The 18,926-nt window shown below is 54.2% G+C and overlaps 1 protein-coding gene across 1 annotated transcript in view; it reads right to left on the bottom strand.

Annotated features, from left to right (window-relative positions):
* Positions 1-16,987, bottom strand: part of PKD2 (polycystin 2, transient receptor potential cation channel) — a 34,314-nt gene extending 17,327 nt beyond the window's left edge. Inside the window, exons 1-9 of the mRNA XM_064149574.1 lie at positions 16,575-16,987; positions 12,821-12,934; positions 11,917-12,050; positions 10,164-10,414; positions 6,640-6,864; positions 4,639-4,867; positions 3,356-3,526; positions 1,928-2,109; positions 18-138 (exon numbers count right to left, since the gene is read on the bottom strand). Of these exons, the coding sequence (XP_064005644.1) occupies positions 18-138; positions 1,928-2,109; positions 3,356-3,526; positions 4,639-4,867; positions 6,640-6,864; positions 10,164-10,414; positions 11,917-12,050; positions 12,821-12,934; positions 16,575-16,986 (1,839 nt within the window). The 5' untranslated portion in view covers position 16,987. The remainder of the gene's footprint in view (positions 1-17; positions 139-1,927; positions 2,110-3,355; positions 3,527-4,638; positions 4,868-6,639; positions 6,865-10,163; positions 10,415-11,916; positions 12,051-12,820; positions 12,935-16,574) is intronic.
* Positions 16,988-18,926: the final 1,939 nt, after the last annotated feature.

Raw genomic sequence — 18,926 nt, 5'->3', positions numbered from 1 at the left:
CACAGAGGTGTACATACCAAGAGAATGAAGAACATAAAGAACACAAAGGTAGTGAAATAAATTGGTCCCAAAATTCGATTGGCTTCTTCAACCTCTGTGAAGTTGAAGTCTCCCAGAATGATGCGGAACTGAGTGAATCTTCCAACCCAAACAGAAAGAAACAAAAACAAAAAGAACAAAACACATCCAGGAGTTAACAAAACCAAAACCAAAACCAAAACCAAAACCAAAACCAAAACCAAAAGCTTCTGGAACTGTGCAAGAATTCTCCAACACTTCTGCCTTGGCAGCCCTGCTGTGTTGGGCAGCAGAGAGGTCTGCAGCGTTGCTAAGTCCTCTGCAGGCTCTGCAGCATCAATTCCTCGAGCCCAGCTCATGGTCAGGTGTCACACACACAACAAAACCAAGGTGCTTACTCCTGGCTTTCAGTCACAACTGATAATGAGGCCAGCCTCTGTCACTGGGAAGCTTTAAGACCAGCTCCCATCCCTCTCTTTCCCCTGCCTGCAGCCCACACACAAGCCCAGCACGCTCCCTCTGAAGCTGTCTGTACCATGCCAAGGCTGGCAGAGGCCTGGCACTGTACTGCACCCTCACCATACTTATAGAATCACAGAACTGTCAGGGCTGGAAGGGACCTCAAGGATCATCCAGTTCCAACCCCACTGCCATGGGCAGGGACACCTCACACTGGATCAGGTTGCTCAGAGCCACATCCAGCCTGGCCTTAAAAACCTCCAGGGATGAGGCTTCCACCACCTCCCCGGGCAACCTGTGCCAGTGTCTCAGCACTCTCATGGCAAGGAACTTCTTCCTTTCTTACATCCAATCTGAATCTACCCACCCCTAGTTTAGTTCCATTCTCCCTACTCCCATCACTACCTGGCATCCTAAAAAGTCCCTCACACTTCCAGGTCCTCTGCTTCTCTGCAAGAAACCTTTTGCACCACTGCTCCAATGTAAGGAGGCAGAGGAAGAGAGGTCACTGAACGACCTGGTGAATAACCTCAGTGAGAATCAAGTTGTGTTGGACCAAATCAATAAAGGAAATTTGATTAACAAGGCTATATTAAGTCTCTTCTCTCTCTTGGACTCCAGCAGATAGCAATTTGCAGTTGGCTGCCTCAGATGGACTCATTTTGAGTTCAGCAGCTGCAGAGAGCAGCAGGAACACAGCATTTCAGTAAGCATAAAACACATTGAGCATAAAACCCATCTAGAAGTGAGGCTACCTGCTACAAAAGCCACACCACTTCACAGGCTCACAGGAGGTTAGGGGTTGGAAGGGACCCAAGGAGATCATCAAGTCCAACCCCCCCTACTATAGCAGGACAATGCTACCTGACACAGATCACAGAGGAACACATCCAGACAGGCCTTGAAAGGCTCCAGAGAAGGAGACTCCACAGCCTCTCTGGGGAGCCTGTTCAGTGCTCTATGACCCTTACAGTAAAGAAGTTCCTCCTTGTGTTGAGGAGGAAGCTTACACCCATTGCTCTTTGTTCTATCCCAGGGAGCAGTGAGCAGAGCCTGTCCCCCCTCTCCTGGCAGCCCTCAGACATATATAAACATTTATCAAATCCCCTCTCAGTCTTCTCTTCTCCAGACTAAGCAGCCCCAGGTCCCTCAGCCTCTCCTCATCAGCCATGCCCTCCAGTCCCCTCATCATCCTCCCAGCCCTACCATCCACGTAGCCTTTCCATTGACCAAGACCTGCCCTTTTTAACCTCACTGACCTAACCTCTTTTCCATTTCACAGCAGAGATGCTTTTAACCCAAAATGTTCCCAAGAAAGGCATTTTGCTGCTGAGCAACACCTGCCTATTTAGAGAGAGGTCACTGCTTCAGACTGTGCTGAGCTGGCTTAACTCCATTTACCCAACGGACTCTCTGAGAAACAGTCTGCAGGTTTCCCTCTTGTACTCACATGCAGGCCTGGAAGGTGCTGAAATCATCGAGCTGAGTGCCAAAAACAAGATAGGCCAGCTGGGCATAGGCTAGGAAGATGACAAAGAACATAATGGCAAAGCCCAGGAGATCCTTGACGCAGCGAGACATGGTGGTGGAGAGCTGGCTCAGGGTCCTGGTGAAGTTAATGAACTTGAAGAGCTGGTGAAGAGAGAAAACCACAGCTCTGAGGGCAAGGAAGGCAACTCCTTGTCAAAAGGCAGCTTCTTACACAGGCCAGCAGGTTCTGCACCTGGAGGGTGCTGCAGCACTGCAATGGGATGCCCGGGGAGGTGGTTGTGGCTCCATCCTTGGAGATATGCAGGGCTCTGAGCAACCACTTGTGGTAGTGATGGGTGAGCTGTGAGTCCAGCTCTAGTGCAGAAGGAGGCCCAGGGCAGCCCAGCAGGAGCCAAAAAGGGTTAGGGTGACTCACTGGGGCTGTTCCAGCTCCTGCTCTTAAGGCAGCTGACCAGAGGAGTCACAAGGTGGCTTGGGTTGGAAGGGACCCTAAAGGTTATCCAGTTCCAACCCCCTCTCACAGGCAGGGACATCTCTCAACTAGACTTGGCTGCCCAAGGCCTCAGCCAGTCTGGCCTTGAACACCTCCAAGCAAGAGACATCCACAGCCTGGTCCAGAGTCTCACCAGCCTCACACTGAGGAGCTTCTTGCTCAGCTCCAGTCTAACCCTGCTCTCCCTCAGCTCCAAACCATTCCCACTTGGCCTGTCTCTAGACACCCTCATGGGAAGTCCCTCTGCAGCCTTTCTGGAGGAGCCCTTCAGGCATTGGCAGGCAGCTCTAAGGTCCCCCTGGAGCCTTCTCTTCTCCAGGCTGCACACCCCCAGCTCCCTCAGCCTGTCCTCACAGCAGAGCTGCTCCAGCCCTTGGATCCTTTGTGGCCTCCTCTGGACCTGTTCCATTAGGTCCATGTCCTTCTCCCTTAGACTGCCCCCTGCTCCTTCAGAACCCTCCCTTTTACACCTCCTTCATTTGTTCCCATTCACTCCTGCAGTGGCCCTGACAGAAGCCTTACCCTGTCCTCAGAAGCCTCCTCTGGACAACAGCTCTGTGTCCTCCTTCTGCTAGGGACACCAGAACTGGTGGCAGTGTTCTGAGCAACCTGATCTAGTGGAGGATGTCCCTTACTGACTACAGAGGGGTTTGGGACTGGATGGCCACCCTTATATTGAAGAGTCAAGGGGCAGAATCCCCTCTCTTGCCCCCTGCTGCCCACACTCCTCTGGCTGCAGCCCAGCACACAGCTGCCTGCTGAGCTGCATGAGGGCACTGCTGGCTCCTGCTCAGCAGCCAACACCTCCACAATCAATTTAAACCTCCAAGAATTTACCATGTGAAAACTCAAAGTACTGCTTCCATTCCCATGTCAGACTTAGGATGGAGTTACCTTAATCCAGACAAAAAACACAGTGACTGCAGCAATGTTGTTGAACTGCATTTGCCAGTATGCCAGAGGTTCAAAATTGGGGAAGGAGTTCTGATCTTCCAGCAGCTTCTTCAGGAGCACATCAACAGTTGATGTCCTGTAGATGCTGATCCCTATGGCTACCACAGAGAGCTGAGGACAAGAGAAATCCACACAGTTGTCAGAGGTCAGTAGTTGAGGGGGGGGGGTCCAAACAATTTGGTTTAGCCACACACATCAGATCTCCCACAAAGGGTACTCCAGAAAGCAATTTCATCCTCATCAAAGAGGACTTGTGACAAGCAGAGTCCCTCAGGGACCAGTTTTGTTGACATCTTTGTGGGTGCCATGGGCTGAGGCACTGAGTGCAGCCTCAGCAGGTTTGCTGACCACACCAAGCTGTGTGCTGCAGCAGCCAGGCTGGAGGGCAGGGATCCATCCAGAGGGACCTGGGCAGGCTGCAGAGGTGGGCACAAGCCAACCTCAGGAGGTTCAACAAGACCAAGGGCAAGGTCCTGCAGCTGGGTGGGGGGAATGCCAAGCACAACTCCCAGGCTGGGCAGAGAGTGGCTGGAGAGCAGCCCTGAGGAGAGGGACTTGGGGGTGCTGCTGGAGGAGAAGCTCAACAGGAGCCAGCAGTGTGCACTTGCAGCCCAGAAAGCCAAGCAGAGCCTGGGCTGCAGCAGCAGAAGTGTGGCCAGCAGGGCTAGGGAGGGGATTCTGCCCCTATGCTCTGCTGAGACCCCACCTGGAGTACTGCAGCCAGCTCTGGAACCCCTGGGACAAGAGGGCTGTGGAGATGCTGAAGAGTGTCCAGAGCAGGGCCAGGAGGATGCTCAGAGGGCTGCAGCAGCTCTGCTGTGAGCACAGACTGAAAGAGTTGGGGCTGTGCAGGATGGAGCAGAGGAGGCTCCCAGGTCACCTTCTTGTGGCCTGCCAGGATCTGAAGGGGGCCACAAAAAAGCTGGGGAGGGACTTTTTAGGCTCTCAGGCAGTGACAGGACTGGGGGGAGTGGAGTGAAGTTGGAGGTGGAGAGAGTCAGCCTGGAGGTGAGGAGGAAGTTGCTGAGCAGGAGAGTGGTGAGAGGCTGGAATGGGTTGCCCAGGGAGGTGGTTGAGGCCCCATGGCTGGAGGTGTTTAAGGCCAGGCTGGCTGAGGCTGTGTGCATCCTGCTCCAGGGTAGGGTGTCCCTGGGCATGGCAGTGGGGCTGGAACTGGCTGATCCTTGTGGTCCCTTCCAACCCTGCCTGATTCTATGACTTACCACAATGATAAGGACATCAAGGCAGTTCCAGAGGCTTCTGAAGTAGTGCAGTCTATGAATGTGAATTTCCAAGACCTCTTCCACCACGTAATAAAGAACAAAAAGACAAAATGCCACCTCACAGGCTGCCAGGAAAAAATCAAAAGTGGAGATGTAGTGAATCAGCCTCACTGGCTGAAACTGCCAAGAGGTCACAAGGCCTCCAGTTGCTGGAAATTCCACTAACAACCTGCATTTGAAACAGAAGAAGACAACAAAGCAAAACACCAACTATAGTTTCATGATGAAAAGCACTAGGCAAAGAGACCTGGGTTTATTTACATCATTGTTTCAACAATGGGACCAGGCAGAAGCCCAAAGCTGATCAGAGAAGACACTGCAGAGCAGAAGGTGTAAAGCTGAGCATGCACAGTGGTGACCACAGGCCTGTGATCAGTGTGAAAACCAGACTGAAGGACCTGACTTCACCTGCATTGGCTTCAAGCTGCCTACACTAAAGCCTGATCTTGTCTTTCCACTTGCCTACATTTACTTGACCAAGCCAACTCACTGGAGAAGGCTCCTGCAAACTGCACCCAAGCTGCAGCAGCAGCGGTAGTAAAGCCAGAACTGCCTCCAGGAGGTGGTTGCAGTCAGCATGTGGAGTCCCACTTGGACAGGAAGGCAAACACTTCACTTTTCTCTCTCCTCTATACAAGACACACACTGGCTCATGCCCTCAAAACAAAGCAAGCACAAGGAAACCTCAAGTCACAGGCTCAGAGGCTCACAGGATGTTAGGGGTTGGAAGAAGATCATCGAGTCCAAACTCCCTGCCAGAGCAGGACAATACTACCTGACACAGATCACAGAGGAATACATCCAGACAGGCCTTGAAAGGCTCCAGTTGAGAATCCACAACCTCTCTGGGCAGCCTGTGCCAGGGCTCTGGGACCCTTACAGGAAAGAAGTTCCCCCTTGTGTTGAGGAGGAACCTCCTGTGCTGTAGCTTACACCCCTTCCTCCTTGTCCTGTCCCAGGGGCAGTGAGCAGAGCCTGTGCCCCCACTCCTGGCAGCCCTCAGATGTTTATCAACATTTATCAAGTCCCCTTTAAGTCTTCTCTTCTCCAGACTAAGCAGCCCCAGGTCCCTCAGCCTCTCCTCAGCAGCCATGCCCTCCTGTCCCCTCATCATCCTCATAGCCCTCCAGTGGACCCTCTCCAGCAGATCTCTGTCCCTCTTAAACTGTGGAGCCCAAAACTGAAGGCAGTATTCAAGATGAGGTCTCAGCAGGGCAGAGTAGAGGGGGAGCAGAACCTCCCTTGGTCTGCTGGACACACTCTTCCTAATGCACCCCAGGATCCCATTGGCCTTCTTGGCCACAAGGGCACATTGCTGTGCCATGGATGTTATCCATCAGCACTTCCAGGTCCCTCTCCACAGGGCTGCTCTCCAGCAGTCACCTCCCAGCCTGTACTGCTGCAGTTTATTATTCCTCCCCAGATACAGGACTCTGCACTTGTCCTTGCTGAACCTCATCTGGTTCCTCTGTGCCCAGCCCAGCTCTGTCTGTCTGGATGGCTGCACAGCCTTCAGCTGGATCAGCCAAGCCTCCCAGCTTGGTGCCATCAGCAAACCTGCTGAGCAGACACTCTGTGCCCTCATCAATGCCATTGATGAAGATGTTGAACAGGACTGGCCCCAGCACTGATCCCTGGGGGACACCACTAGTCACAGCTCTCCAGCTGGACCTGGCACCATTGATCATAGAATCAAGCAGGCTGGAAGAGACCTCCAAGCTCATCCAGTCCATTCTAGCACCCACCCCTATCCAGTCAACCAGACCATGGCACTAAGTGCCTCATCCAGTCTTTTCTGGAACACCTCCAGGGATGGCGACTCCACCACCTCCCTGGGCAGCCCATTCCAATCACCACCCTCTGAACTCTACCTTGTAACCAGATCTGAAGTCTGAAACCTGCTCTTGTGTCATCTGAACGCTGCCATGGTCCCCTCCGTACCTGACCACGCAGAACAGGTTGATGTTTGCATTGTACACAGAGAAATCAATGAAGGCTGCTCTGGTGCCTCTGTCCAGCCACAGGTTCTTCTTCAGACTTGCAATCTGCATAGCTGCCACTTCTCTGCTCCTTGAGAGGTCTTGGTAATAACCAGCCCCACTGTAGGTGGCAATGGAGCCCCAGTGGCTGCTGCCATTCAGATCCTTCTCGGTGGTGTACGTCCAGCTAGGTCAGAAGGGAAACACAAAGGTCAGCCCTTCTCATGCCAACAAAACCTGACCCAAACCCAAACTGCTTACTTAAAAGCTAGTAGAAAGATGAAGAAAGAGCTTACAAAGTTCCTTTGATTAACACAGCAAAATTACAAGAGATCTTAGGAAGAAATTCTTGCCAGTGAGAGTGGTGAGACATTGGTACAGGTTGCCCAGGGAGGTGTCCAGGACCCAGCTTGGAGGAGTCCTTGAGCAACCTGTCCTAGTGGGAGATGTCCCTGCCCATGGCAGTGGGGTTGGAAGTGGATATGTTTGAGGTCCCTTCCAACCCAATCCATTCTAGGATTCTGTTATTAACCACAAAGACAGAAGAGAGCAGGACCCTCACACAGAATGTCTACCCTGGGAGATAGAAAGAAGATTGGCATTTGCATAGTTACAGTCTACCTCCACCCACTGATCCCCATTTTTAGCCAAAGAGGACAACTCTGAAGCCCACTGCAGTAGTATCTGGAATTACAGAAGTGCTCCCAAGCTGCAGAGATCACAGCTTGCCTCCCACGTGTGGCAGCTGCCAAAGGCAAAGAGGCAGCACCTAAACTGACACCATCTCAGCATGCCAGGCTGCAAGGGGACCCAAGGATCCTCTGCTCCAAGCTGTCTAGGTCACAGATCAACTGTGTCCAGTTCTGGGCTCCTTAATTCAAGAGAGATGTTGAGGTGCTGGAAGGTGTCCAGAGAAGGGTGACAAAGCTGGTGAGGGGCCTGGAGCAGAGCCCTGTGAGGAGAGGCTGAGGGAGCTGGGGGTGTGCAGCCTGCAGAAGAGGAGGCTCAGGGCAGAGCTCATTGCTGTCTGCAGCTCCCTGAAGGGAGGCTGTAGCCAGGTGGGGTTGGGCTCTTCTGCCAGGCAAGCAGCAACAGAAGAAGGGGACACAGTCTCAAGCTGTGCCAGGACAGGTCTAGGCTGGATGTTAGGAGGAAGTTGTTGTCAGAGAGAGTGATTGGCATTGGAATGGGCTGCCCAGGGAGGTGGTGGAGTCGCTGTGCCTGGAGGTGTTCAAGCCTGGCTGGGGCACTTAGTGCCATGGTCTGGTTGACTGGCCAGGGCTGCGTGCCAGGTTGGGCTGGATGAGCTTGGAGGTCTTTTCCAATCTGCTTGATTCTATGATTCTATGAAATGGGCACCCTGGCAGGCTGAGTGTCAAACAGTCCCATGGAGAGGACTCCTCTGCTTCCCTTGGGAGATGGTTCCAGTGTCTGGCTTTGCTCATGGGAAAACCTTTTCTTCTGGAGCCCAAAGGGAATCATCCCAGCAGGAACCTGTCCCCATTACCCCTTGTCTGTGTCATGGGGCTCCTTGTCCAAGGGGAGTCTCCATGCTGCTTGCAGCCTCCCTTTGTGCTGGTCCATGGTGAGAAGGTCTCCCCTCAGCCTTCTCAAGGCTGACCAAACACAAAGTGAAATGGGTCAAGGGCACACTCCTCTCAAAGCTGGAAAGGTTTCCCCACCAGCAGAGCTGGCAGCTGCTCTGCATTTACCTTTCTTTCACACAACTACATCTGGTTGGAAGACAGCTCCAAGCTCATCCAGTCCAACCCTTAACCCAGCACTGAGGGGTCAACACTAAACCATGTCCCTAAGCACCAGCTCCCCAAGCTGCTTAATGACTTCCAGAGATGGTGACTCCTGGGCAGACCATTCCAATGCTTCTCAGTGAAGAAATATTTCCTAGCATCCAGCCTGAGCCTCCCCTGGGGCAGCTTGGAACCATTCCCTCTGCTTGACACCAAGGAGAAGCTGCCACAGAGAGCACTGAGGTCTCCCCTCAGCCTCCTTTTCTCCACACTGCACACCCCCAGCTCCCTCAGCTGCTCCTCCCCAGCTCTCTTCTCCAGGCCCTTCCCCAGCTTTGTTGCCCTTCTCTGGCCCTGCTCCAGCCCCTCAATATCACTTAGAAGAGGCCAACACCAGTCTCACTGCAGCCTCCTTTCAGGGAGCTGTAGAGAGCAATGAGAGCATCTCCAGCCAGAACATCCTCAGCTCCTTCAGCCTTATCCCCACAGGGGTAGATTCATTTTCCCTCTGTGCCCTACTCACAGCTAAGATGAGTTTGAGGATGCATCTTTCCATTTGCCCTCACACCAACTCCAAGAGCCTTCAACCACTCTCAGCCTTGTCCCCACAGGGATAGTTTCATTTTCCCTCTGTGCTCTACTCACAGCTAAGATGGGTTTGAGTATGAAACTTTCCATCAGCCTGCACATCAACAACTCCAAGAGCCTTCAAACACCCTCAGCCTTATCCCCACAGGGATAGTTTCATTTTCCCTCTGTGCTCTACTCACAGCTAAGATGGGTTTGAGTATAAAGCTTTCCATCAGCCTGCACACCAACTCCAAGAGCCTTCAAACACCCTCAGCCTTATCCCCACGGGGGTAGATTCATTTTTCCCTCTGTGCCCTACTCACAGCTAAGATGGGTTTGAGTATGAAGCTTTCCATTGACCCTCACACCAACTCCAAGAGCCTTCAACCACTCTCAGCCTTATCCCCACAGGGATAGTTTCATCTTCCCTCTGTGCCCTGCTCACAGCTAAAATGAGTTTGAGGATGCATCTTTCCATTTGCCCTCAAACCAACTCCAAGAGCCTTCAAACACCCTCAGCCTTATCCCCACGGGGGTAGATTCATTTTTCCCTCTGTGCCCTACTCACAGCTAAGATGGGTTTGAGTATGAAGCTTTCCATTGACCCTCACACCAACTCCAAGAGCCTTCAACCACTCTCAGCCTTATCCCCACAGGGATAGTTTCATCTTCCCTCTGTGCCCTGCTCACAGCTAAAATGAGTTTGAGGATGCATCTTTCCATTTGCCCTCAAACCAACTCCAAGAGCCTTCAAACACCCTCAGCCTTATCCCCACAGGGGTAGATCCATTTTTCCCTCTGTGCCCTACTCACAGATAAGATGGGTTTGAGTATGAAGCTTTCCATCAGCCTGCACACCAACTCCAAGAGCCTTCAACCACTCTCAGCCTTATCCCCACTGGGATAGTTTCATTTTCCCTCTGTGCCCTGCTCACAGCTAAAATGAGTTTGAGGATGCATCTTTCCATTTGCCCTCACACCAACTCCAAGAGCCTTCAAACACCCTCAGCCTTATCCCCACAGGGGTAGATTCATTTTTCCCTCTGTGCCCTACTCACAGCTAAGATGGGTTTGAGTATGAAGCTGCCCACTGGCCTGCACACTAACTCTGAGAGCCTTCCAACACTCCCAGCTCCCTCAGAGGCGTCGTGGCAGGAGCCGTACGTACGCGGTGCCGTTGCGCAGGCCGAAGGGAGCGGTGTCTTCGTTGGCCACGGAGTAGACGTCGTAGCAGTCTCTGATTTCATCCCTCAGATCCTCAGGGATGGAGCAGGAGCCATTCCTGACCTTCAGCTGCCGGAGGCGAGGCACCCCCAGGAGCAGGTTCTCGTAGTAAATGAAGCTTTTGTTCTCTGCCATGGTTCTGTTGTTGTACCACAGCTCCCAGTAAAGGCCATCCAGCAAGGGGCCTTCTGTGAACTGGGGAGGAAGGTACAGTTTTAGCCTGGGGGGGTTTGCCAGCTCTGCTTTGTCTACGTCTTCGTTCCACAGGTGCGTTAGAACTGCAGTCAGTAAACTTCCTGCCACAAGGGCCTTGCTGTTAGCTGTCTGCCAAAGCCATTCTGCAGCCCTGCCCTACCCTGTTCCACCAGCACCACCTTGGCTCTGACGCTGTGCGCCTGAGAGCATAGAATCAGAGAAAGGGCTGGGCTGGAAAAGATCTCCAAAAGCTCATCCAGCCCAACCCAGGGACATCCTCCACTAGATCAGCTTGCCCACAGCCCTATCCAGCCTCACCTTGAAGAGCTCCAGAGATGGAGCCACAACCACCTCCCTGGGCATCCTGTTGCAGGGTTCCAGTACCCTCCTGCTGCACAACTTGTTCCTCACATCCAACCTCAATCTGCTCTGCTCTCATTTCAAACCATTGCCTCTGGTCTTGTCCCTGCAGGCCTTTGGGAACAGTCCCTCTGCAGCCTTCTTGTAGCCCCTTCAGGTACTGGCAGGCTGCTCTGAGCTCTGCCTGGAGCCTTCTCTTCTCCGGGCTGAACACCCCCAGCTCCCTTAGCCTGCTCCTGAAGCAGAGCTTTTCCAGCCCTCTGATCATCTTTGTGGCCTCCTCTGGACCATCTCCATCAGGTCCATGTCTCTCTTGTGTTAGGGATCCACAGCTGGCCCCAGCACTGCAGGTGAGGTCTCCCCAGAGCAGAGCAGAGTATGATCTCCTCTCTCCAGCTCTGGCCACGCAGGTCCCCAGCAGATCGTGAAATGCAGCTCTAAGGTCTGCCTGGAGCCTTCTCTTCTCCAGGCTGAACACTCCCAGCTCCCTCAGCCTGTCCTTTTAGCAGAGGTTCTTCAACCCTCTGATCATCTTTGTGGCCTTCTCTGGTACTTCTCCATCAGGTCTATGTCTCTCTTTTGCTGGGGGCCCCACAGCTGGCCCCAGCATTGCAGGCGAGGTCTCCCCAGAGCAGAGGGGTAGGATCCCCTCCCTCCATCTCTGGCTATGCTGCTCTGGATGCAGCCTGGGCTGCCACTGGCCTATTGTGCTGCAAGCTCACACTGCCTGCTCCTGCCCAGCTTCTCCCCGACCTGCACCCCCAAGTCCTTCTCCTCAGGGCAGCTTTCTATCTCCTCCTCCCCCAGTCTGCACTGACAGTGAGGATTGCTGCAGCCCAGGTGCAGGACCCTGCACTTGCTCTTGTTGAACCTCATGAGGTTCACCTGTGCACACCTCTCCAGCTTGTCCAGGTCCCTCTGGATGCCATCCTGTCCCTCTGGCATTTGGACAGCACCACTCAGCTTGGTGCCATCTGCACACTGTTGATAGTGCACTGGATCCCACTGCCTATAGCAGTGATAAAAATATTAAACAGCATGCACACCCCTCAAGCACATTATTAAAACAGACCCTGCAGCTGCCTGTGGCAGCATAAGAGAAAATCCAGCAACAGAGAGGTAAAGACCTGAGTTTTGCCTACCTTCCAGAAGTCATCCATTGAGGACAGAGTTTTGAAATCAGTTTTCTCCATTTTTGACACGGGTGTCTCCAGGAAGAGCTGTGACATGACCCTGGTGTAATAATACATGCTGGAACTGACTGTCCCATAAGTCACTGTAAAAGAGTTGGGAAGGAAGGAAAGGTAAAGGCATGGGAGGAAAAAAAACCACAAAAACCAAAAAAAGAACGAAGCCAAAAGTGCACTTTGCTTGTTTGGTTTGGACTAGGTCAGGTTGTAACTGTGTAGAACCACAGAATGGGTTTGGTTGGCAAAGGCCTTGAAGCTCATCCAGTCCAAGCAGATGCAGCCTAGAATACGATTTGCCTTCTGGGCTGCAAGTGCAGTCATAGAATCATAGAATCAGTCAGGTTTGGAAGGGACCACAAGGATCAGACAGTGCCAACCCCCCTGCCATGCCTAGGGACACCCTACCCTAGAGCAGGCTGCACACAGCCTCAGCCAGCCTGGCCTGAAACACTTCCAGCCGTGGGGCCTCAACCACCTCCCTGGGCAACCCAGTCCAGCCTCTCACCACTCTCCTGCTCAACAACTTCCTCCTCACCTCCACGATGACTCTCCCCACCTTCAGCTTTGCTCCATTCCCCCCCAGTCCTGGCACTCCCTGAGAGCCTAAAAAGTCCCTCCCCAGCTTTTTTGGAGACCCCCTTCAGATCCTGGAAGGCCACAAGAAGGTCCCCTGGGAGCCTCCTCTGTTCCAGCCTGCACAGCCCCAACTCTTTCAGTCTGTGCTCACAGCAGAGTCCAGCTTCTCCGCACACCTGCCCAGGAATTCTTCTTCCACAGCTCTGGAACAACCTTCATTGTAGAATTTCAGGGAGCAGCCAGATCAGAAATGAATGTTTGAGTGCTGAGTGGTACTTACAGACACACAGGACCAGGAGGAACGCCAGGTAGGTGAGCAGCTCCCGCAAAGCGCTTCGCAGGTACCGCTCTCTGCTGGTGTTGCTTTCTTCCATCAGCCTCGTCCCCCACAGGCCTGGGGAGGAAAGCTCACATCATGAGGAGAGCAGACACACAAAGGACACAGAACCATAGAATGGGTTGGCTTGGAAGGGGCCATTAAAGGTAACCTGGTCCAATACCCCTGCAGTCAGCAACTACAGCAGGCTGAACAGCCCCAACTCTCCCATCCCCTCCCCATAGGGGAACTTCTCCAGCCCTCTGATCATCTTCGTGGCCTCCTCTGGACCTGCTCCAACAATTCAGTAAAGACTGCAACTTTACTACACAGAACGCCAAAACCTCACCATTAGGTCATTCTTGAAGACAGAAACACACAAAGAACATTTTGAGAGCCACTTACAACAACAAACTCAACAAGCTCAGCCTCTAACCCAGCACTAGGTTGCACTAGCAACCCTCATAATAAGGCAGAAAAACATCAGGGAAGAGAGAAGGAAAAGGCTGGGCCAGGCAGTGAGCTGCGCTGGCCAGAGAGCCAAGTCCTGGCTCTCAGCACATTACTCACCAAGAAGAAATGTGGTGAGCAGAAAGCTTGGTGAGCAGAAACCTTGCAAGCTCCAATCCTGTCGTATGAGAACACTGCTAGCAGTCAGGGAACAGTTACACAGGAAGGAGAAAAGCCTCCCAAAGCAGCAGCAGAGACCATGCAATGCTTTGTGTGTTAACTCTGCAGCTGCCTGTCTGTTAGCTGGAAGCTTTCATGAGCTGCCATGCATTCAGAGGGCAGGTCCAGCAGTGCCCTTTTTGCTTCAGATGCACCACAAGCAGTGGTGGTAAGCAGAGAGGAATGGAAGTTGCCACCTCCTGCAAGCACTATGTCATTTTTAGCCTCGATTCATCATTTTCAGTTCATGCTTCACAGACATTTGCTGTTCCAGCTTTTGGCCAGGATTGATCTGCTCTTCTTTATCAAGCAAATCTGCAGCTAACCATTCTCTCAGACTCAGTCCTTAGCCCAAACTGCTCAACCAAAGAGTACACGAACTTAGGTGTCAAAAAGAGAATGATCAAATGCAAAAGATCATAGAATAGGTTTTGGTAAGAAAAGACCTCTAAGCTCATCCAGCCCAACCACTCTCTGACTCTGCCAAGGCTGTGGCTTAAACCATGTTCCTCATCACCACTTCTCTGCCTCTTTGAAACACCTCCAGGGATGGGCATTCAACCACCTCCTTGGGAAGAACCCTTTCAGGGGAGAAGTTTCTTCTCATACCCAAACTAAACTTCCCCTGGGCAACCTGAGGCCATTTCCTCACCTCTCCTGCCCATAACTGTCAAGTGAGCCCTCCCTGTCCTTGTCTTGATCCATCAAGCCATGCCTTATCATAGAATCAAAGAATCAACCAGGCTGGAAGAGACCTCCAAGCTCATCCAGTCCAACCTAGCACCCAGCCCTATCCAGTCAACCAGACCATGGCACTAAGTGCTCCATCCACTCTTTTCTGGAACACCTCCAGGGATGGTGACTCCACCACCTCCCTGGGCAGCCCATTCCAATGGCCTTATAATTTCTCCTCCCCGTGCCACTGGGGGTGAGGTAGGAAGCAGCAGCTACTTGCTGCTTTGTTGCTGGCTGGACTTTAACCATGACACCTCCACAGCAGGAAAGTCACACCTGGCTATTTACTGTGCCTATGAATTCAGGGCAACTCATCAACCAGACATAGAAGGACCAAGCAAGACAAGTTTTGCATGCTCATATCAACAACCAATTACCCAGGGGAAGAGAGGAGCATTCCTAGATCCTGCCACCAAAGAGCTCCATCCAAAACTTGTAGCACGAGATAAACCTGGATTTCTTCTTTGAGGTTTGGTTCTTTACTACTGCAGAATTCAGTCAGTGATGTGCAGGAAATCAGCTTCATTTGCTGCTTGAGATGGAACTGACTAAAAAAAATCCCATGTCTGCAAGTAAAGCCTAAACATACAGGGCAAGGGACAGAGGGCACAAACTGGAAACCAGCAAGTTCTGCATCCAGTTCTGCAGCCCCCATTACAAGAAGGATGTGGAGATGCTACAGTGTGTCCAGAGCAGGGCCATGAGGATGCTCAGAGGCTGCAGCAGCTCTGCTATGAGCACAGACTGAAAGAGTTGGGGCTGTTCAGGCTGGAGAAGAGGAGGCTCTCAGGTCACTTTCTTGTGGCCTTCCAGGATCTGAAGTGGGCTACAAAAAAGCTGGGGAGGGACTTTTGAGGCTCTCAGGGAGTGCCAGGACTAGGGGGAATGGAGTGAAGTTGGACATGGGTAGGTTCATCCTGGAGGTGAGGAGGAAGTTGTTGAGCATGAGAGTGGTGAGAGTCTGGACTGGGCTGCCCAGGGAGGTGGTTGAGGCCCCATGGCTGGAGGTGTCCCTGCTCTAGGGTAGGGTGCCAGTCTGCTCTAGGGTAGGGTGTCCCTGCCCATGGCAGAGGAGTTGGAACTAGATGATCCTTGTGGTCCCTTCCAACCCTGACTGATTCTATGAGGAGAAAGTTCTTTGGTGTGAGAGTGCTGGAGGCCTGGAGCAGGCTGCTCAGAGAGGTTGTGGAGCCTCCTTCTCTGGAGGCTTTCAAGACCCACTTGAATGTATTCCTGCATGCCCTGCCCTGCCCTGGGTGACCTTGCTCTGGCAGGGCAGGGGGAGTTGGACTGGATGATTTCCAGAGGTCCCTTTCAACCCCTCCCAATCTGTGATTGCATGACCTGTCTCGCACAGCACCTGCAGCTAATCTGCCCTAGCAACACAAACCCTGCAGGTCAGCTGTCAGCAATAACCACAGAGATAGAGCTAAAACCAGACCACCACCAGCACCTGTTGACTGATTTGAACTGCAAAAGGCAGCTTTGCTCTGCAGCCAGTACTAAAAACATTGCTTTTTCTGTTGCCTCTTTTGGTTCACTCTGAGAACCTGCAACTTTCTCCCACTGGACACTCGATCAATACAGCTTATCAATACTTATTTGGCCGTGTAAAAAAAAGAAAGACAAAGATCTGCTGCTCTGGCTCTCCAAATACCTGGTGTTGGATCAGAAAAAGCCACCTGTAACTCAGGAGTGCACTGCAAGTAGCCAGGGCTAAGAGCTGGGGTGGGGAACAGAGAGAGCTCTGTGCTGCAGAGGGAAGGAGAAAGAGAGGTGCGAGAGTATTTGTGTGTGCCGGGAGGGGGGGGGTGGAAAACCAGAGCAGAGATCAGAAGGCGAAGTGCATGCAGAGGTGGAGACACAGACAGGGGCAAGCACAAGTGGGCATGTGGGAGATGGGGGGGGGGGGAAGAAGAAAAAGAGAACAGGTAGCAAAGTGGGCGTGTGGAAAAGGCAAAATAGGATTCCAGGCAACCCACAGGCGTTCCTCTGGGTGACAGCCCGCAGGAAAAGGCAGCCCAGACAGGGAACCCTGCTCTGCCAGGAAGGCTGAGGGAAGGGGCGACAGGGGGAGAGGAAAGAGGCGACAGAGGGAGAGGGAATCACAGAATGTCAGGGGCTGGAAGGGGCCCGGAGAGCTCATCCAGTCGAACCCTCCTGCCAGAGCGGGATCACCTAGGCCGGATCACACAGGAACGCGTCCCGGAGAGTTCGGATATCTCCAGAGACGGAGGCTCCACAACCCTCCTGGGAAGGGGCGACAGAGGGCAGGAGGGAAGGGGGCACAGAGAGCAAGGGGACAGGGTCTCACCTCGCAGCCGCCGCGCCAGGCGCTTGGCCCAGGCGCCTCTGTGGGGCGCGGCGCCGTCGGGCGGCAGCTGGTGGCGGCTCGGTCCCTCGGTGCCGCCGCGTCCCGCCGGCAGCCGCCGTTGTCGCCGCCCGCCGCCGCCCTGCCCCGCCACGCCGCTGCCCAGAGACGACGAAGCGCCGACCGCTGGGCTGCCCCACTCCACGTCCATCTCCAGCACCGGCCCCTCCACCGCCGCCGCCGCCGCGGCCCCCTCCTCCTCAGGCTCGAAGCCCGGATTGTCCCGGCTCCAAGCTTGCCGAGAGCAGGCGGAGAGCGGCGGCGACGGCGGGCAGGAGCCGGCCCGAGCCGCCTCACCCAGCCGCTCCAGCTCCAGCTGCTCCCGCCCGCGCCGGCTGCCCCCGCGGCCCGCCATCGGCCCACCGCCGCCGCCGCCGCCGCCTGGGGCGGGCCGCCGCTGCCTCCCGCCCCTCACCCGCCCTCCAGGCCGGCCCGGAAAGCCCGGGGAACGGAGGGAGATGTAGTTGCCGTGGTCGCGCCTCCGGCCGGCAGCCCCCGGCGCTCGCCGTGCCGGCAGAGCGGGGCGCGGCCGTGGTGCAGCGGGGCAGGGAGCACCGCCGGCCAGCGCGCCCCTGGCGACAGCGGGAGGAGACCCCGTGCAGGGGCTTTACCCACTCAGTGCACTCCCGGGCAGTGCCTGTCCCGGGGCGTCCCCACGGGAGGGGATCGCGGGCGGCTCGCTGGAAGGGGCTCGGAGCGAGGCGGGGGCTGCAAGTTGCACCAAGAGGGGTTTAGGTTGCGCATTAGGAAGCATTTCTTCTTGAAAAGGATTGCCGACATGTGGAATGGGCTCCCCAGGGAGGTGGTTGAATGCCCATCCGCGGAGGAGCTGCAGAGAGGCAGAGATGTGGTGCTGAGGGCTCAGCCCCAGCCTTACAGAGAGGTGATGCTGAGAGCCATGGCTCAGCCCCAGCCTTACACAGATGTGGTGCTGAGGGTTCAGCCCCAGCCTTACAGAGAGGTGATGCTCAGAGCCATGGTTCAGCCCCAGCCTTACAGAAATGTGATGCTGAGAGCTATAGTTCAGCCCCAGCCTTACAGAGAGGTGATGCTGAGAGCCATGGGTCAGCCCCAGCCTTACACAGATGTGGTGCTGAGAGCTATGGTTCAGCCCCAGCCTTACAGAGAGGTGATGCTGAGAGCTATGGTTCAGCCCCGGCCTTACACAGATGTGGTGCTGAGAGCCATGGTTCAGCCCCAGCCTTACAGAGAGGTGATGCTGAGAGCCATGGTTCATCCCCAGCCTTACAGAGAGGTGATGCTGAGAGCCATGGTTCATCCCCAGCCTTACACAGATGTGGTGCTGAGAGCTATGGTTCAGCCCCAGCCTTACAGAGAGGTGATGCTGAGAGCTATGGTTCAGCCCCAGCCTTACACAGATGTGGTGCTGAGAGCCATGGTTCAGCCCCAGCCTTACACAGATGTGGTGCTGAGAGCTATGGTTCAGCCCCAGCCTTACAGAGAGGTGATGCTGAGAGCCATGGTTCAGCCCCAGCCTTACACAGATGTGGTGCTGAGAGCTATGGTTCAGCCCCAGCCTTACAGAGAGGTGATGCTGAGAGCTATGGTTCAGCCCCAGCCTTACACAGATGTGGTGCTGAGAGCCATGGGTCAGCCCCAGCCTTACAGAGAGGTGATGCTGAGAGCTATGGTTCAGCCCCAGCCTTACACAGATGTGGTGCTGAGAGCCATGGTTCAGCCCCAGCCTTACAGAAATGTGATGCTGAGAGCTATGGTTCAGCCCCAGCCTTACAGAGAGGTGATGCTGAGAGCTATGGTTCAGCCCCAGCCTTACACAGATGTGGTGCTGAGAGCCATGGTTCAGCCCCAGCCTTACAGAGACGTGATGCTGAGAGCTATGGTTCAGACCCAGCCTTACAGAGAGGTGATGCTGAGAGCCATGGTTCAGCCCCAGCCTTACAGAGAGGTGATGCTGAGAGCCATGGTTCATCCCCAGCCTTACACAGATGTGATGCTGAGGGTTCAGCCCCAGCCTTACAGAGAGGTGATGCTGAGAGCCATGGTTCAGCCCCAGCCTTACACAGATGTGGTGCTGAGGGTTCAGCCCCAGCCTTACAGAGAGGTGATGCTGAGAGCCATGGTTCAGCCCCAGCCTTACACAGATGTGGTGCTGAGGGTTCAGCCCCAGCCTTACACAGATGTGGGGCTGATGGCTATGGTTTAGCCCTGGCAGCATTAGGGAGAGTTTGGACTCAAAGATCACCTCCAGCCCAAATGCTGCTTCGATTCCAAAGCTCCACACAGAGTCAGGAAGCCACCCCCTGCCCCAACCCC

Source organism: Pogoniulus pusillus, chromosome 10 (genome assembly GCF_015220805.1).
Source record: "Pogoniulus pusillus isolate bPogPus1 chromosome 10, bPogPus1.pri, whole genome shotgun sequence".
Lineage (NCBI taxonomy): Eukaryota > Metazoa > Chordata > Aves > Piciformes > Lybiidae > Pogoniulus > Pogoniulus pusillus.
This window is presented reverse-complemented; position numbering and strand designations above follow the sequence as displayed.